General features: G+C 41.9%; 1 protein-coding gene across 1 annotated transcript in view; it reads right to left on the bottom strand.

The window, feature by feature from the left end:
- TRPC4AP (transient receptor potential cation channel subfamily C member 4 associated protein) overlaps nucleotides 1-14037 on the bottom strand; it is a 71011-nt gene extending 56974 nt beyond the window's left edge. The window contains exons 1-4 of the mRNA XM_088480697.1: nucleotides 13854-14037; nucleotides 10423-10551; nucleotides 5026-5142; nucleotides 1582-1639 (exon numbers count right to left, since the gene is read on the bottom strand). Of these exons, the coding sequence (XP_088336823.1) occupies nucleotides 1582-1639; nucleotides 5026-5142; nucleotides 10423-10551; nucleotides 13854-13973 (424 nt within the window). The 5' untranslated portion in view covers nucleotides 13974-14037. The remainder of the gene's footprint in view (nucleotides 1-1581; nucleotides 1640-5025; nucleotides 5143-10422; nucleotides 10552-13853) is intronic.
- Nucleotides 14038-14953: the final 916 nt, after the last annotated feature.

Raw genomic sequence — 14953 nt, 5'->3', positions numbered from 1 at the left:
CAGCAGCATCTGGCCAGAATGGTCTGTGGTAACAGACAAGCGACACTGGCTCAAATCACATCCAAATTCAGTACAGGAGGTAGCAGATGCATATCCAGCAGGTCAGTGCAGTGTTCTTTAGCTTTCATGGGATATGGGAGCAGTAGACCCACCACAGTACACCTGCTAACCCTAGGATACAGTGCCTCACCTGGGCTTGTGACGTCGTTAATTGGACCCTGGAGGACTTGCAACATGTGGCATGGTCCGATGAGTAACGGTTCCAGTTGTTTCAGGCTGCTGGTAGGGTTCAGGTGTGGCACAGACCCCATGAGGACCCCAGTTGTCAACAAGCCATTGTGCAGGCTGGTGGCGGTTTGATATTGGTGTGGGGTGTGTTCATTGACTAGTAACTGCTATGTTGCATTGTTTGATGACCATTTGCAGCCCTTCATGGACTTCATGTACCCGCACAACAATGGAATATTCCAGCAGGATAATGCACCGTGTCATCGGTCTCAAGCTGTCCAGAACTGGTTTGAGGAGCATTCTGCAGAGTTCCAATGAATGGTGTGGCCACCAGATTTGCCCGACATGAACCCAATAGAGCATTTATGGGATGTGGTGGAGAGGTTTTGCACCCAAGATCCTGCGCCTACAAATATCAGGAAGCTGTGGGAAGCTATACAGATGGCATGGGTCAACATCTCTCCAGAGGTCTTCTGTCCACTTGGGGAAATGATGCTACATTGATTCGCTGCACTTTACTGGGCTAGAGGGGATCCTACACGATACTAGGCATCTAGCCCATGACTTTGGCACTTTAGTGTACACACACTTATACAACTAGGCGGCACTCAAGGCACAGGAAAAACACATCTAAAACTCCACAGTTGCCCAATGTTTCAGCGACTATTCACTTTCATCAAGCGAATAATCACTGAAATGTTGGACAACTGTGGAGTCTGTCCTATTTTCCTGTGACAAGAGGGCAGTCTACTTTTGTACCTGTCTTAGGGGAAGCTCCAAAATTGAAAGTCAATGAAGTCAAGTAATGTTTCTGCACCAAATCTGTGTGTCAGAATTGCTATATTTGTTATATAAATAACACAATGTTATATTGTTTTGTAAACTACTCTACACTGAAAAATGAGGATTGCTTTTATGAATAATTGTGGGCTAGAAAGAGCTTGGTAATAAAAAAATGTTGTTTGTTTCTTCAGTCTGATAGTAATGATTTATGGATTGCAGTGACTTGACTACCGTGCCAAAACCAATAATCATATGATGTGATGAGCAGAGAGGCTTTGAAACACCCCTCTGAGATAAGTCTGCAGGAGCACTGTAAAATGCTCCCCTTTGCCAGCACATAACCACAGAAGCTTTCTACACATTGAACAACAATTAAAAGTATGGGAAGCAATTTCAACTGTGTGTGTGAGATTTAAAATAATAAAATAATAAAAAAGGTTTCAAATAAACTGTCTGTGGGAAGCTGCTTTAAGTATTGATAAAACCTATTTACTGCTACCTGCAACTGTTTTACTCCACCTATAAAAATAAAGATCAGTGAGCAATCCTATGTGAGGAATTGGCACTCACTTTTCTGTTTCTTCTTCTGAGGAAAGAGGCTTGGTCTCATGAGAATCTCCACAAGCAGCTGCAAGTGAAAAGTATATTTCAGAAATATACAGAAAGACAAATACAGATAAGATACAAGTGTTTTAACCATTCCCAAACATTTATACAATCCTACTGCCAATGACATTTACTGGAAACCAAGCTTTGTGCCTTGCTGTCAATTTAGAGGCTAAACCTTCTGTAATGTTGGGTGTCTTTAAGCTATTATTTCCATACATATAAACTGTAATCTGCTTCGTTAAAGGAGTATGGCTAATTAGGACTGTAAGCAGCATCGTTGCCTATGCTTAGCCATGCTGTCCACAATGGTTGTATTCTTGTGAAAAACAGGAATTGCTTTTAGAAATTCCAAATGGGAATTAAAACAATTACACCGCACGCATGCGCGCGCACACACACACACACACACACACACACACACACACACACACACACTAAAAAAAAACACTTCACTTCAGTGGTTGAGCTGAAAAATACATTTGGAAAGATCAAAACAAATATTTATATAATGACATATAGCTTATTTAATATAAAAAGGATAACACTAACACTGCTGTACTTCCCACTGTTATTACAAATTCCATGCAGATTTTAAATGTCACAAAACGGAATGTCTTAAAAAGTCAGCACACTTTTGGTTAAATTAGTTTTTACACAGTCCCTTCAGCAAATTTGTTTTAATGCTCCCTTTGCCCATGAGAGAGCACTGACAAACACTTTATGCAAAAGCCCAGTTAGAGTGCAACATGGCATTACATTTGCTCCTTTTAACTTTTTTGATACTGTTCCTCTGACTTGCAAGAGAGAAACTGCACATTATTATTACATACTTTATATGGCACTACATATAATTACTCAATTAGAGCCAAAAAAATTTCCCCCGATTTTTTTTTTTTTTATCGTTCGATCCAATTAAACCCAGTTTATTACACCCAAAATTTTTAATTTTTTCTCACGAAAATACATAGTATCCACAAAAAGTTGCGGACCTATGTATTTTCTCTGCCGCGATCGGGAGAAAAACCATCTCCTTATCGGGGATTTGGTTTCGCCTGCGGCAGACGAAACGCAGTCCCTGATAAGTGCTGGCTTCCAGCTAATTAGATAGCTCTGGGCGAGGTAATTAACCACGGTAATTTACAGCAGCTACTTGGATATCCCCCATAGTGTTCATAGCACGGTACATAAAGAATTACAATATAGCAGACGTGACCAAACTAGTCCGCAAGGACCCCTAACAGTTCATGTTATGCAGGCCACCTGTGGATCGGTGTCAGTGAGGAAAGAATGCAGCATATCTTTTAAAATGCGACAGTAATGAATACACCTCTGCACCAGCTAGGTGGTCTGGAAAATAAACTGTTGGGGGTCTAGAGGACTGGGTTCGCCTCCCCTGGAATAGAGTAAAACAATACACTATAAGAAGGTTCAAACTAGCAGAGGGACAAAAATCAAAGAGTGAAATAATTCTAAAACAATGTTAGATTGTTAATAACACTAGAACTCTATAACCCTATGCCTGGGTAGGGTGGACAGAAGGGATCAGTCACTGAGTGGGAGTGTACTGGAGACATGGACAGTGCAGTGTGAGAACCAAGAGGGTCCTGCTGGAGAGATTTTACTATCTGAAGGGTTGGGGATAAAACTGGGAGGTGTACTAGGAAGAGATATGGGGGGGGGGGGGGGACACATACAGTGGATGTGAATTAAGAGTGTGAGGGGAGCTGGTAGGCTTTAAAGAAAAGTTCTTGGCACATTGAATCCTCACAGGTTGGTAAACATTCTGAGGCGAGCTCCAAAGGAAGGGAGCAGCATGGGAGAAGTCTTGGATGTGTGAGTGGGAGGAATTAGTCAGTGTAGAGATAAGACAACACAGAGGAGGAGCGTAGACTAAGATGAGGTCGAAGATGTGGGAGGGTATAGTGAATCTGATTGAGTGCTTTAAAGGTGAGGAGCTTAAATTGGACTCAGGTTTGCAGGGGAAGGGGAGGTAGTGAAGGAGAAGTCAAATCAGAATTGCACAGCAGCATGGTGTATAGAAGAGGGGAGAGGCACGAGTCTGTTCTTTGAGATATTGTGAAGGTAAAATAGGCAGGATTTAGAGATCGCATAGATGTGGGGGGAGAAGAGGAGGGTTGTTAAAGATGACATAGCCAACACAGGTTCTTGAGTGAAGTCAGGACATTTGCATGCAGTACATGCGGTTATACATAATCTCTAAAAAACAGAGGAAGCATTTAATAACAAAACCAAAAAAAAGCTTATTTCAAACACCTAAGCCTGAAGGTTAGCAAATAAGAGACCTGGAGATTACACCATTCATAATACACACAACTACTCATGCAAACCCACCTATACAAGATATGTAAGAGGATTTAACACACCAAACTATTTTAATACACAGTTTTTATTACATAAGTGGCCATATTTTTATGACTAATCAGTCCAGAAATCTGGTTTAGTACAAAATTAATGTGTCACTAAAACACAACTGCACATTCTTATATCCCTTTGGATCAATTGGAGAGTTTTTAATTATTTTTTTTTTGGACAGTTCACGTATATTACATCAGCACATTTTATAGTGACTGGCTGGGAAATTCTGAAATCATCTGATTAGTTGTGAGGAAAATAAATATGGTTGAAAATGTTGTTTTCTTGAATATGGGGTTAGGAGCAAATCCACCTGGACAAATTATGTTGCAATGTAATGGGTGCAATTTGTATTCACTTTTTTAAAGGCTGATTTTGCATATAGCACCAAGATACTTGGCAGTCTTGTTTTTGCACTGCGATTTATAGATATAGGCCCTTCTCCCAACTCTAAATCTGTTCCCACATTATAAATTTGTCCCCACTGCAATTAAACATTGTTTTGGAAAGGTGCAAAACTGGGATGTGTGGATTTAATGCTCACTCCAAAACATGGCTCTTACTGCTGGTCATGCATCACAAAAAAAAACAAACAAACACATTGACCACCTAATACTCCTTCCACTCACTTAATATTTTGCTAACCGCTAATACACAATTGAGAGAAATAAAGGGATTATCCCAAACAACTGAATCCACACGTCCTTTATCATCACATGAATAGGAAATTCCCAACATACAGATTTACCAATACCAAACTAGTGAGAAAAACTACATTTCCTATAACACACTGAATACAATTCCTTAAAACATCAGCCATAAAAAAACCAAATATTGCTGGCAAACAGCAATTTCTATACATGGCAATCCTGTACGTAAACCTGTGCTGAACAACCAAAAAATTACTACCAATATAAAGTAAGCCATGGACTAATAAGTACTATTTGCACTGTAAGCAATTTCAGAACCAGCTGATATGAAAGTGAGAACTCCAACGCATGTCCAATTAAGGACAGTGAAAGATGTACTTACATCAACACCCCCAAATAAATCAAAGATGTAGGTGTTGGGAAAGGGGAACTCAGGACTAGACTTCTTGTCATCGGTTACAATTGCCATTGCTTCCATAGAAAGCAGAGGGGAAATTTCCTGTATGTGATAGGAATAAAAACAAAACAAATACAGTTGGTTCAAGATTGCATCTTGCATAGCATAATACAGATAATGACAAGATAACACAGAGGCCAATACTGCATGGTTCCATTTGGGAATATGAGTTACAAAAAAGGTCTCTGAAATAGTTCAACTTGACGCACAATTTAAAAATTGTACTCTAGACATATAGAACATTGTGAGTTCATGTGTAAGTTTAAATCGCTATTTGGTCTCCTCGTCCAATGCCGAGATGAATTTTAAATTATTGCACAGATCTTATTTCACCCTGAAACGAAGATGTTTGATAGGGACCTCATCAGACTCGAACTACTTCAAATGTTCATAGCCTGGTGCAGATTTGCATGTGGTCATGCCCCTGGGTACAGTTCTGGACAACTTTACATAGTTACATCACTAGAGAGTTAAGGCACATATCCACTACACGATGAAAATGAACGAGTAACTGTGCAGTGAATATGCTGGCAACTACCAGCGATGCGTGCTCCCGCTTGTCGTTGCCGGCATCTGTCATCGCCTGAACATGGAGGCCAACCTGCCGATATCGACAGGTTGTGAATGTTCGTGGATGAGAGAGGGTGCCTGCACTTAACTATGTATCGTTCAGTGCACAATATCCACTGCACAGTATGATGAACGATTACGGATGTTGTAATCGTACAGTTGTTCTACACTCGTCTAGTGGATATGCACCTTTAGGCATTTCTTTTACTGTCACTATGGCCTGAGCACTGTGGGACCTCCATTCACCGCCAACCACATGTCGTTGCTTAATAGGCAACACCTCTCTTAATACGCATTGCTGCAGCTTCTAAAAAGGCAATATTGTCTCAACGTATCACTAAGAAAACCGTTCCCATTTCCTTAAAGTTCCCATGACCGGCACATTTGTGCCAAATGGACTAGATTGACAGCCAAATGTAATAGGTAGTCTGTTTTGGTAAATTGCGAGTTTGGTGCTAAACTCCCAATTTTTCACAACTCTCCAATGTAATAGGGTGTCTGTTCACTAAAACTCGCATTTTTCAGAGTTACTAAAACTCTCCATTCTCAAACTCGCATCCAGATGTTTTCACATAGAAAACAATCAACTCGCCCAATGTAATAGAGTGTCTGTTTCAGACTCGCAAAAAAAGATTACCAAAAGTCCCCAAATAATAGACCTGCTTCAGGCTAGCGAGTACATCCTGAGCAGGTCAGATTAACACTGAAACATGCACATATCCATGAGATATGTACACGTTTCTGTGTGTACTTATGTTAAATGTTTTTAAATAAAAAAATAAAAAAGACGTGCACCCCCTCCCCAAATGCATAACCAGTCCCGGGCTTTATAAAGCCTGTTCTGGTTCTAAAAATACAGGGGCCAAAATGCGTAGGTGGCCCCTGTATATTAAGAACCAGCACAGGGCTTTGTTGAGCTGGTCCTGGTTCTTGAAAATCAGGGGACAAAACAAGTAGGGGTCCCCTGAAAATTCCAGAACCAGCACCGAACTCTTTCTAGCGGGGGGATAATGCCACAGCCAGGGAACACCTTTCACCGGCCAAAGCATTATCCCTGACCGCTAGTCAGTCCAGGCCGGGGATCCCTGGGGAGTTGGGTACCCCCCCAATAAAGGGGTACCCCTCTCCAGGGCACCCCAGGTCTAGACTGATAGCCCGGGGCTATCCCCGGCACCCTAGAGCGGTGGGTGCCAGGTTGATAGTGTAAAGTGTAAAAATAAAGTTTGCATATTGTCTTTAGTTGTAGAACCACAAGTACCAACAAGCCTTCCCTGCATGCTGGTATTTGGAGAACCACAAATACCAGCATGCGGGGCATTACGGGCCCGCTGGCACTTGTAGTTCCACAACTAAAGAAAGAATGTAACATTTTATTAAAACATACATGCACACTCACACATACTCATCTAGTATCCGAAGTAATCCATAGGGGTGTACCTGCAAAAAAAAAAAATCCATACTCACCTCTCCTATGCGTAGATCACGTCCACTTGTCCAAGTAGGCAATCTAGGGGTTAAAATAAAAAACGCAAAAAACCCGATCCATGCCGGACTGAGCAAAGGTATGTGTGTACACATACCTTTGCTCCGCGTAAATGACCAGGGCACACGTGTGCCCCGTCAGTGAAGGGGCCGCCAGCCATTCAGGGAGCATCTCCGTCGGAGCAGCTCCCTGATTAGCTGAATGCAGCCAGCCTGTGTGTCCCATAGACTTCTATGGTGAGAAATCCCCATTGAAGTCTATGGTGGGAACCGCTACATCATAGCCGCCAAGATTAATAGAGGTTAATCTTGTGGTTACATCAATGACACAATGTAGTGACTCTTCCTCCGCATCCTCTGCCCAGTGTCCCCTCTCCCTCAGTGTCTCCTCTCTCTCCCCGCTCATTGGCCCTGGCGGCTAGAAACTCCCGTGTGCTGTGGCCAGGGGATAGAAATGAAGCCGGAAAGGGGGAAAAGGATGAGCACTCCTTCGGTACAGGAGAGGTCGGCAGAGAGTGATGACTTCTCTCCAGGTCCCCAGCACTACTCTTCACAGCTGCAAAGTGTGCCTGCAGCAGACACTTCAATGACTGGTCTTGCAGGCTGCGGGAACAGAGGACTGAGGCAAGGATGGACTGGAGGTGGAAAGAAGAGCAGAAGGCATTGGGGAGACAAAGGGGAGGGATCTGAAAATATCCCTTTCCTGCAAAAGCTACTGTGTAAACAGCAGTTTGTGAACACATTCAGGGGCTGTACGCCATCTCAGGATGGCGAACAGTAACACCACCAAGTTCCGAAAAAAATGCTTTTTCGGAACCTGATGAATTACATAGTTTCCACATCTGTGGAAATTATCGGGGAGAATTGTAACCTGGAGATATTAGCGATATCTCCTGTGTTACACAGTTTATAAATGACCCTGAAACTTAATATCTACAAAAGTAGGTGAACATTTTAATTTTCACCTACTTTTGTAGAAAGTAAGAGATGATGAATAGACCCCTATTATTCCACAGGGCGCAGTGTCTCACACTGGATTCAGAGTCCACTACAGGATAATAGTCCCTTAAATATTTTAAAGTGTTAACACCTCCCTTTTTCATACACCATATTGCAGAACACTAAAAGAAACCAAAAAAACATTTCCCAGAAAATAAACATTTAACTTTGGTAAACTTAAACTCCTTGCACAGAGGCAATTTTCTGATATCAGCGCTGGTCACATTCCAACATCAATATCACTTTTTAATTTGTGCAATACCCACACAAATTATACCTTGTTTTTTATTTCAGAAGACTTTGTATTTCCTGAATACACCAATAGTGTTTTAAATCATTCTAACATGTTAGAGCATTTTTAACTGAAATGGCAAAAAAAAAAATGCTTTTATATTGAAATTTCAATAAAGGGAACCACAAGCAAACATAATATTTGGGCCGGTCCTGGACGGTGGTTAGTAGTGCATACAAAAATGATAATCAACCCTGTTGGAAATAATGTGGGAATGGCTAGGTGCATGGCACTTTTCACCACTGGTAAAATCAGGAAAACCCATTGGAGTGGAGCTACAGAATGGATGAATTACTGCAGTCATTCATAAAAAGTACATTAAGATGTTGCAGCAGACTAATAAGCACCTTGTCCTGTCTGCACTTAAACATAAGTGTCCACAAGCAGGATGGTGATATTGAAGAGGCAGGCATTAACGCTTTAGTGTATTTAAAGTACCAACATTCTATAGGAGATTATGGCCCTCATTCAGAGGCGGCCGCAAGAAGCGAGCGCTCATTCTGAATGAGGGCAGCCGCTTGTCTTTTCAAGTGCGGCCTCCTGGTCGCTAGCTAAGCTGTGGGTTACCACCCACAGCTTTAGCGACCGACCAGGTTGATGGTCGCGATGGTCAACACCATCGCGACTATCAGGGATTGCGACGAGACCCTAAGGTTGGGTCTCGGCAACCGCAAGTCCCAAGGACTGCTCTGATCGAGTCGGAAGCTCCCCACTGACATCACTGCTGATGTCAGTGCGGCCGCCCACAAAACGGCAGGCGTTCTTTAAGGAACGCCTCCGTTTGTGAAACCACCCCCCCACCACACCTACAAAACGGGTCGAGCTGTCGATCAAAATTGACAGCCGGTCCTTTTGTAGTGCGCTCCGGAGCGAGAGAATTTCTCTCTCGCTCCGGGCTTGCACACGCGCAGGGCCTAAACATCGACCTGCTAGCGAGTGCTCAGCGCTTGCGACCGGGTCTGAATGAGGTCCTATATCCCAAGAGGCCAATGTCCACAATGGGATTGTGGAAAATATTAGCAAAGTGGGATGCAGTAAATGCAACATAAATTAATTGGAAAACAATTCCTGTGAAACGCAGAGAACAACTTGGTCTCTGAAACAATCTCTAATCCTCGTGGTCTCGAAGAAGAAATTCCCTAATGAAGTGGTCATGTCTTTTACTTCGGACCAGCACCTGCCAGCCTAGCTTTCTAACCCTCTACCACCCGCTTACATATGGTTTACATACGTTTCTAACATTTGTCATTACAGTTTACAATTCTGCTAGATATTCTGTACAACTCAGTGTCAACTGATATGCCAGGAAAACATGGTAATATACTGTATATGTTACATTAATATTTTTTTAACCTGATTTTGACGACATGTAAATAAATAAATTACTCAAGTTTTAGAAAAATACAATGGATACATTATTTAATGAAATAATGCAAGAACACTTGCTTTAACTCATAGCAGACATTACCATGACAACACTAGACTCTTAACATTAGCTGACGCAACACAATACAACACTGAACCAGGTTAAATATCCCTTTTACTACAAGGGTGGTTCAATAAGTAAGGTAACAAGACCTCTCATCAAACCCAAACCTCTTTCTGTGACATGACATTATAACCGTACACCCCAACAAGTTGGCAGTCTTAGCTGCTGATGTGCCCTTTAGATACAGAAATCTGATCAAACAATGCACCTCAATGTTAGACCATGTTTCCGCCAGCCCCGCCATCTTACAACTGGTGTTGGGACAGTATGACTGATATAAGGCGCAGTCTAATGGCCGTGAGGGGAAGCAGTGGTCTACCTGCTCTGGCCTGGCTGGAAATTAAAATGAACTAGAGAACATTACACACATGAGAGGTCTTGTTACCTTACTTATTGACCCAACCTCGAATTTAAATGTTTTCCATTATATTGTAAAGTGCACGATTCAATCCGTGCCACTCCCTCTTACAGGGTTAAAATAAATGTGTACCTTCAGAATAGCCTGGCACTGAGAGAAATCACTGTTGGGATGGCTGCCTTCATACAACTTGCGCAGAAGCAAAGGAATACTGTTCCATTTAGCCTGTTTGTCTCTTTCCTTCAGCAGCTCCTCAGTAATCTACAATGAAAACAGATTAAATCAGAATGGTGAGTCTTCTAAAATTGCAGCAATGCCCTTTCTTTCCACATAACACATGCCAGGGAAATGCCAGTATAGATGCACACAGCTAATAGACGAAAGTGGCCCTGTACCTCATTAGTATAACTAAGGAGAGAATCAAAAAGAATAAATCATTGGTATGATTTTATGATTGTAATCCAGTAGTTTCCAAACTTTCCTTGAAAAAAAATGCTGATATTCTATGGTGCCGTGAGTCACAGCACCCCTAGGCCAAAAGTTTCTTATTCAGAAATTCAGAAAAAAATATTAATATGAAGTAAATGGTGCATACCCGTCACCCCCATTGGGTTCAGTTATGTGGCGGTGACAGGATTGAGCTTCTGCTTGTCTACATATTTTATGATTGGCAGCCGCCAGCACTGATTTTGCCCATCATATTGACCATAAATAATTTGTTCTGGTGATGGATCACCAACCCATGGCACCCCTGCATGTGCCCTGCGGCACCCAGTTTGGAAACCACTGTTGTAATAAATATTTACTGGAATTATGCAGAAGATGTCAATGTGACAAATACTTTTCCTCTTAATACAAACTTGCTTAGCCAATGGAAAAGCTCTTCTATCTAACAATGCCTTGAGAAGAATGTGTTTGTTTCGTCTTTTTTTATCATCTCTAAATACAAATAGCTGCAGGTTACTCTAATGGTGCCTACACACATAGCGATGTGCTCACAATCCCACGATGTGTACGATTTCACCCTGAACTCTCCCTGGGAGCTCCCTGGCAGTCGTGGGCACGATTTGGTCTGAAAAAGCTGCCAATTTGACACACGATCTATCGCGCCTCCTAAACTATCCAGTGCATCCTGACTTGAGATTGTCAGATCTGCCCTACAGAATGGCAGATCTGAAGATGCGATGTGCAACCTGCAAAGACGCTCATCGCATCGCGATCGTTAGTGGGGACTCACGATTTGGGCATATTTTACACGATCTGTCGTTCTGATGCGTCGGAATCGGCCAGATCAGGTAAAACATCGCTATGTGTGTAGGCACTATTAGATAATAGATGGTGGTGTTCTTCCTTTCCTTACCTTTTTCTTCAAATGGTTATTTACAGTACCAAGAAATCATGCAATTACAACAGCAAGAAGTCACATTATGTAGTGAGCCCGGGCACTTTAAAACATTCTTCTTCAGTGCCTAATCGCCCATGCCATCATGTCCATGGAGGGAGAATTCTGCCTCCAATCACATGACCCTTGTCTTCAGGAACAAGCCTGTGTGCTGAAACACAAGCAGCTGACAGAAAGGGTAGCATAAGGGGTAAGCAACCTGTGGCACTTCAGCTGCTATGGAACTATACATCCCAGAAAGCCCTGTCACAGTTCTAATGTTAGGACATGCAAAAACTGTGGCAAGGGATGCTAGGATGTTTAGTTCCACAGCAGCCGGACTCCCACAAGTTTCCTAAGACCAAAGGGTATATTTACTATGCGATAGATTTTCAAAACCACTGCGGGAATTAAAAGGGCAATAATATTAAGTGCATAACATTCCTAGATTTGCATTTAATATAATTGTTCTTTTCAATCCCACAGATGGATACATTGACAGCTACTTAGTAACTATAACCCCTAAACGTTTCCCTGATTGTTAATTACCATGAAGACTTCTCTTAAAGCGGGCTGAGTTATAGGATTTTCTTTGCTTTTGACGTATATGTAAGGGAAAGTTTTCCATGTGGTTGTCTATTTATAAAACTTGTAATATGTATATGGGTAAAAAAAAAAAAAAAAAAAAAAAAGAAGCTGTGCTGTAACATTCATTACTGCTAGCTCAAGTCAATGAACATGGACCAGACATTCGTAGACATGCAAAAGCTTGGTAAACCTCTTTAAAACGTTAATAAGATTTGGATATGTTGTACTGAAGGCTACGTTGTCTGAACGGGTCAACACTGCTTTGTTGCATAAAAACACTATAAAGTCATAGGTTATTTACTACACAACCATATTAATTTGAAGCTCACATCAACATCACTATCATCTTGATGGCAGTCATTATTGTTGCAGTTGTTTTAACATCATACATTAAAATATCAGGCTTCTCATAGCAAAACTAGACAAATTCATGTTCTGCATCACAGAATTGTCTCTATTGTTATACTATATAAAGCAGAGAACTGTCCAAAGAGACCTCATCATAGAAGTCTAATGGTCACTGCAAAACCGATGTAATTCAAGTACAATACTTATGTGTGTGACTAGCAGTCTCTTTAAAATATATATTTAAAGCTGTGAAGGATGTTGGCTTAACTGATAAAACTTTGCAACATCAGGAACAAACCAGTAATAAGATAAACTATTATTATGTAAGCCCACATAATAAATAGTGGACCTGCATTACAACTAGATATGGAGCGGAACATCGAACCAGCAAGAGCAATAAGTTTTATGTTATATCGCAAAACATCAATCTTTTTCAAATAAATACAATTATCTTCCACAGAGACAGTTGTATTTAAAATAAATGACAACTACTTTTCTGAGTAGCTGTACGAATACATCTCCGATATACACAGCAAGGACTTGCCTAGATTTTTAAATAATGAGAAAAAAAAAAAACATTGTTAGTTAAGCACAGATCAAGGAAGGGAAAGGAATTAACCAAGGAGAGGCAGCAAACTGAAATAATTAGTATGGGCCCCAAAATTGACAAATAATGATCAAATTGTTTCACCAACTAGCTACAGTTAAGAGGCTGGTGAGATTATACTGTTTGCAAATTACTTTATATAAATAGTTGCTTTTCAGACAATTCCCTTGGAATTTACAAGTGAAGCAGGAAAAGAATGTAGCACTAACTAGCCTCCCTGCATGTGCAAGGCACAGCACCTGTATGCAGCCACTACATGTATAGCTTCACACCACCAGTGTTTGCCCATTGCTCCCATTCACTAATATAGGCATGAGCAAGGCACAGCACCTGTATGCAGCCACTACACTTATAGCACCACAGTGTTTGCCCATTGCTCCCATTCACTAATATAGCAAAAGAGCATAAACAAATCATTACATTACATGATGGATGTTTAGTATTAAGATGTTACCAGTGATGGGGGCAAACACAGAGTTTAGGAGCTGCACTACTCTATAGTAACCATGTAACAAACGAGATGACAGCACGCTGCATAAGGTACGCTCCACCAGGTAACGCCAACACCACATACATGATCTGTAACTGGGCCGCAGACCACAGCTGGGCATAGGTAAGTGTCTGATCGGCCTGTGTTACCTGGGAGCCTCGGGTGAGGCCGCGCCCCGTCAGTTGTCCCCGCCGCAGCCGGCTCAGTATGTTCTCCACCCGCCGGTGCCCAGGGCCCAGCCGGGGAGGTAGGGTCCCCGCAGCGGCCATGGATCCGTCCACTAGCGAGTAACGGGAAGTCCGGAGAGCAGCAGAGCGGAAGTGACTGAGGGCTGTGAGAGGGCTGACATACAGGAAGCTGCTGCGCTGCCTGCTGGGTATTGTAGTCCGGTAAGGGCGCAGCGCAGTGCGTGTGTGTGTGTGTGTGGTACAATGACAAATTTGTGTGTGAGTCATGTTTTGTGGGCAAAGCATGATGGGGGGAATGATTACTGTATGTGTGGTGAGTACACTGAGTAGCACATCGAGGATCAAGCTATGCTAATATTGCTACAACTGCCCACAATATAATATTAGATATCCTGGATTAATTTCAACTAATCCTATATAGATATGCAACACATTATAAAACCCATCAATACCCACAGTGCACCTCACAGACGTGTATTCTACATTATGCTGCTGCAGCTCAGGGAGAAGGACCTGTGGAGCCTCCTGTCTACGATCAGGGACCTGCCTATCGTGGTTGTCTATTAATGGCCTAATACTAGGGGTGTGCACCGGCCACTTTTCGTGTTTTGGATCTGGATCTTTCTTCATGTTTTGGATCTGGATTGGTTTTGCCAAAACCACCCATCCTTGTTTTGGGTTCTGGGTTTTGTGTTTTGGATCTGTATTTTTTTTTTTTTAAAAAGTATAAAAACAACTAAAATCACAGAATTTGTGGATTTTTCTGCTCCTATGCTATTATTAACCTCAATAATCTTAATTTCCAGTCTATTCTGAAACCTCACACCTCACAATAGTGTTTTTATGTCCAAAAGGTTGCACCGAGGTAGCTGAATGACTATGCTAAGCGACACGAGTGGGCAGCACAAACACGTGGTCCATCTAGGAGTGACACTGCAGTGGCAGACAGGATGGCAGTTTGAAAAACTAGGCCCCAAACAGTACATAATGCAAAGAAAAAAAGAGGTGCAAGATGGAATTGTCCTTGGGCCCTCCTACCCACCCTTATGTTGTGTAAACAG

This window comes from Taudactylus pleione, unplaced genomic scaffold (assembly GCF_031769625.1).
Source record: "Taudactylus pleione unplaced genomic scaffold, aTauple2 ptg000256l, whole genome shotgun sequence".
NCBI lineage: Eukaryota > Metazoa > Chordata > Amphibia > Anura > Myobatrachidae > Taudactylus > Taudactylus pleione.
Note: the sequence above shows the minus strand (reverse complement) of the source record. Positions and strands in the feature narration are given on the sequence as shown.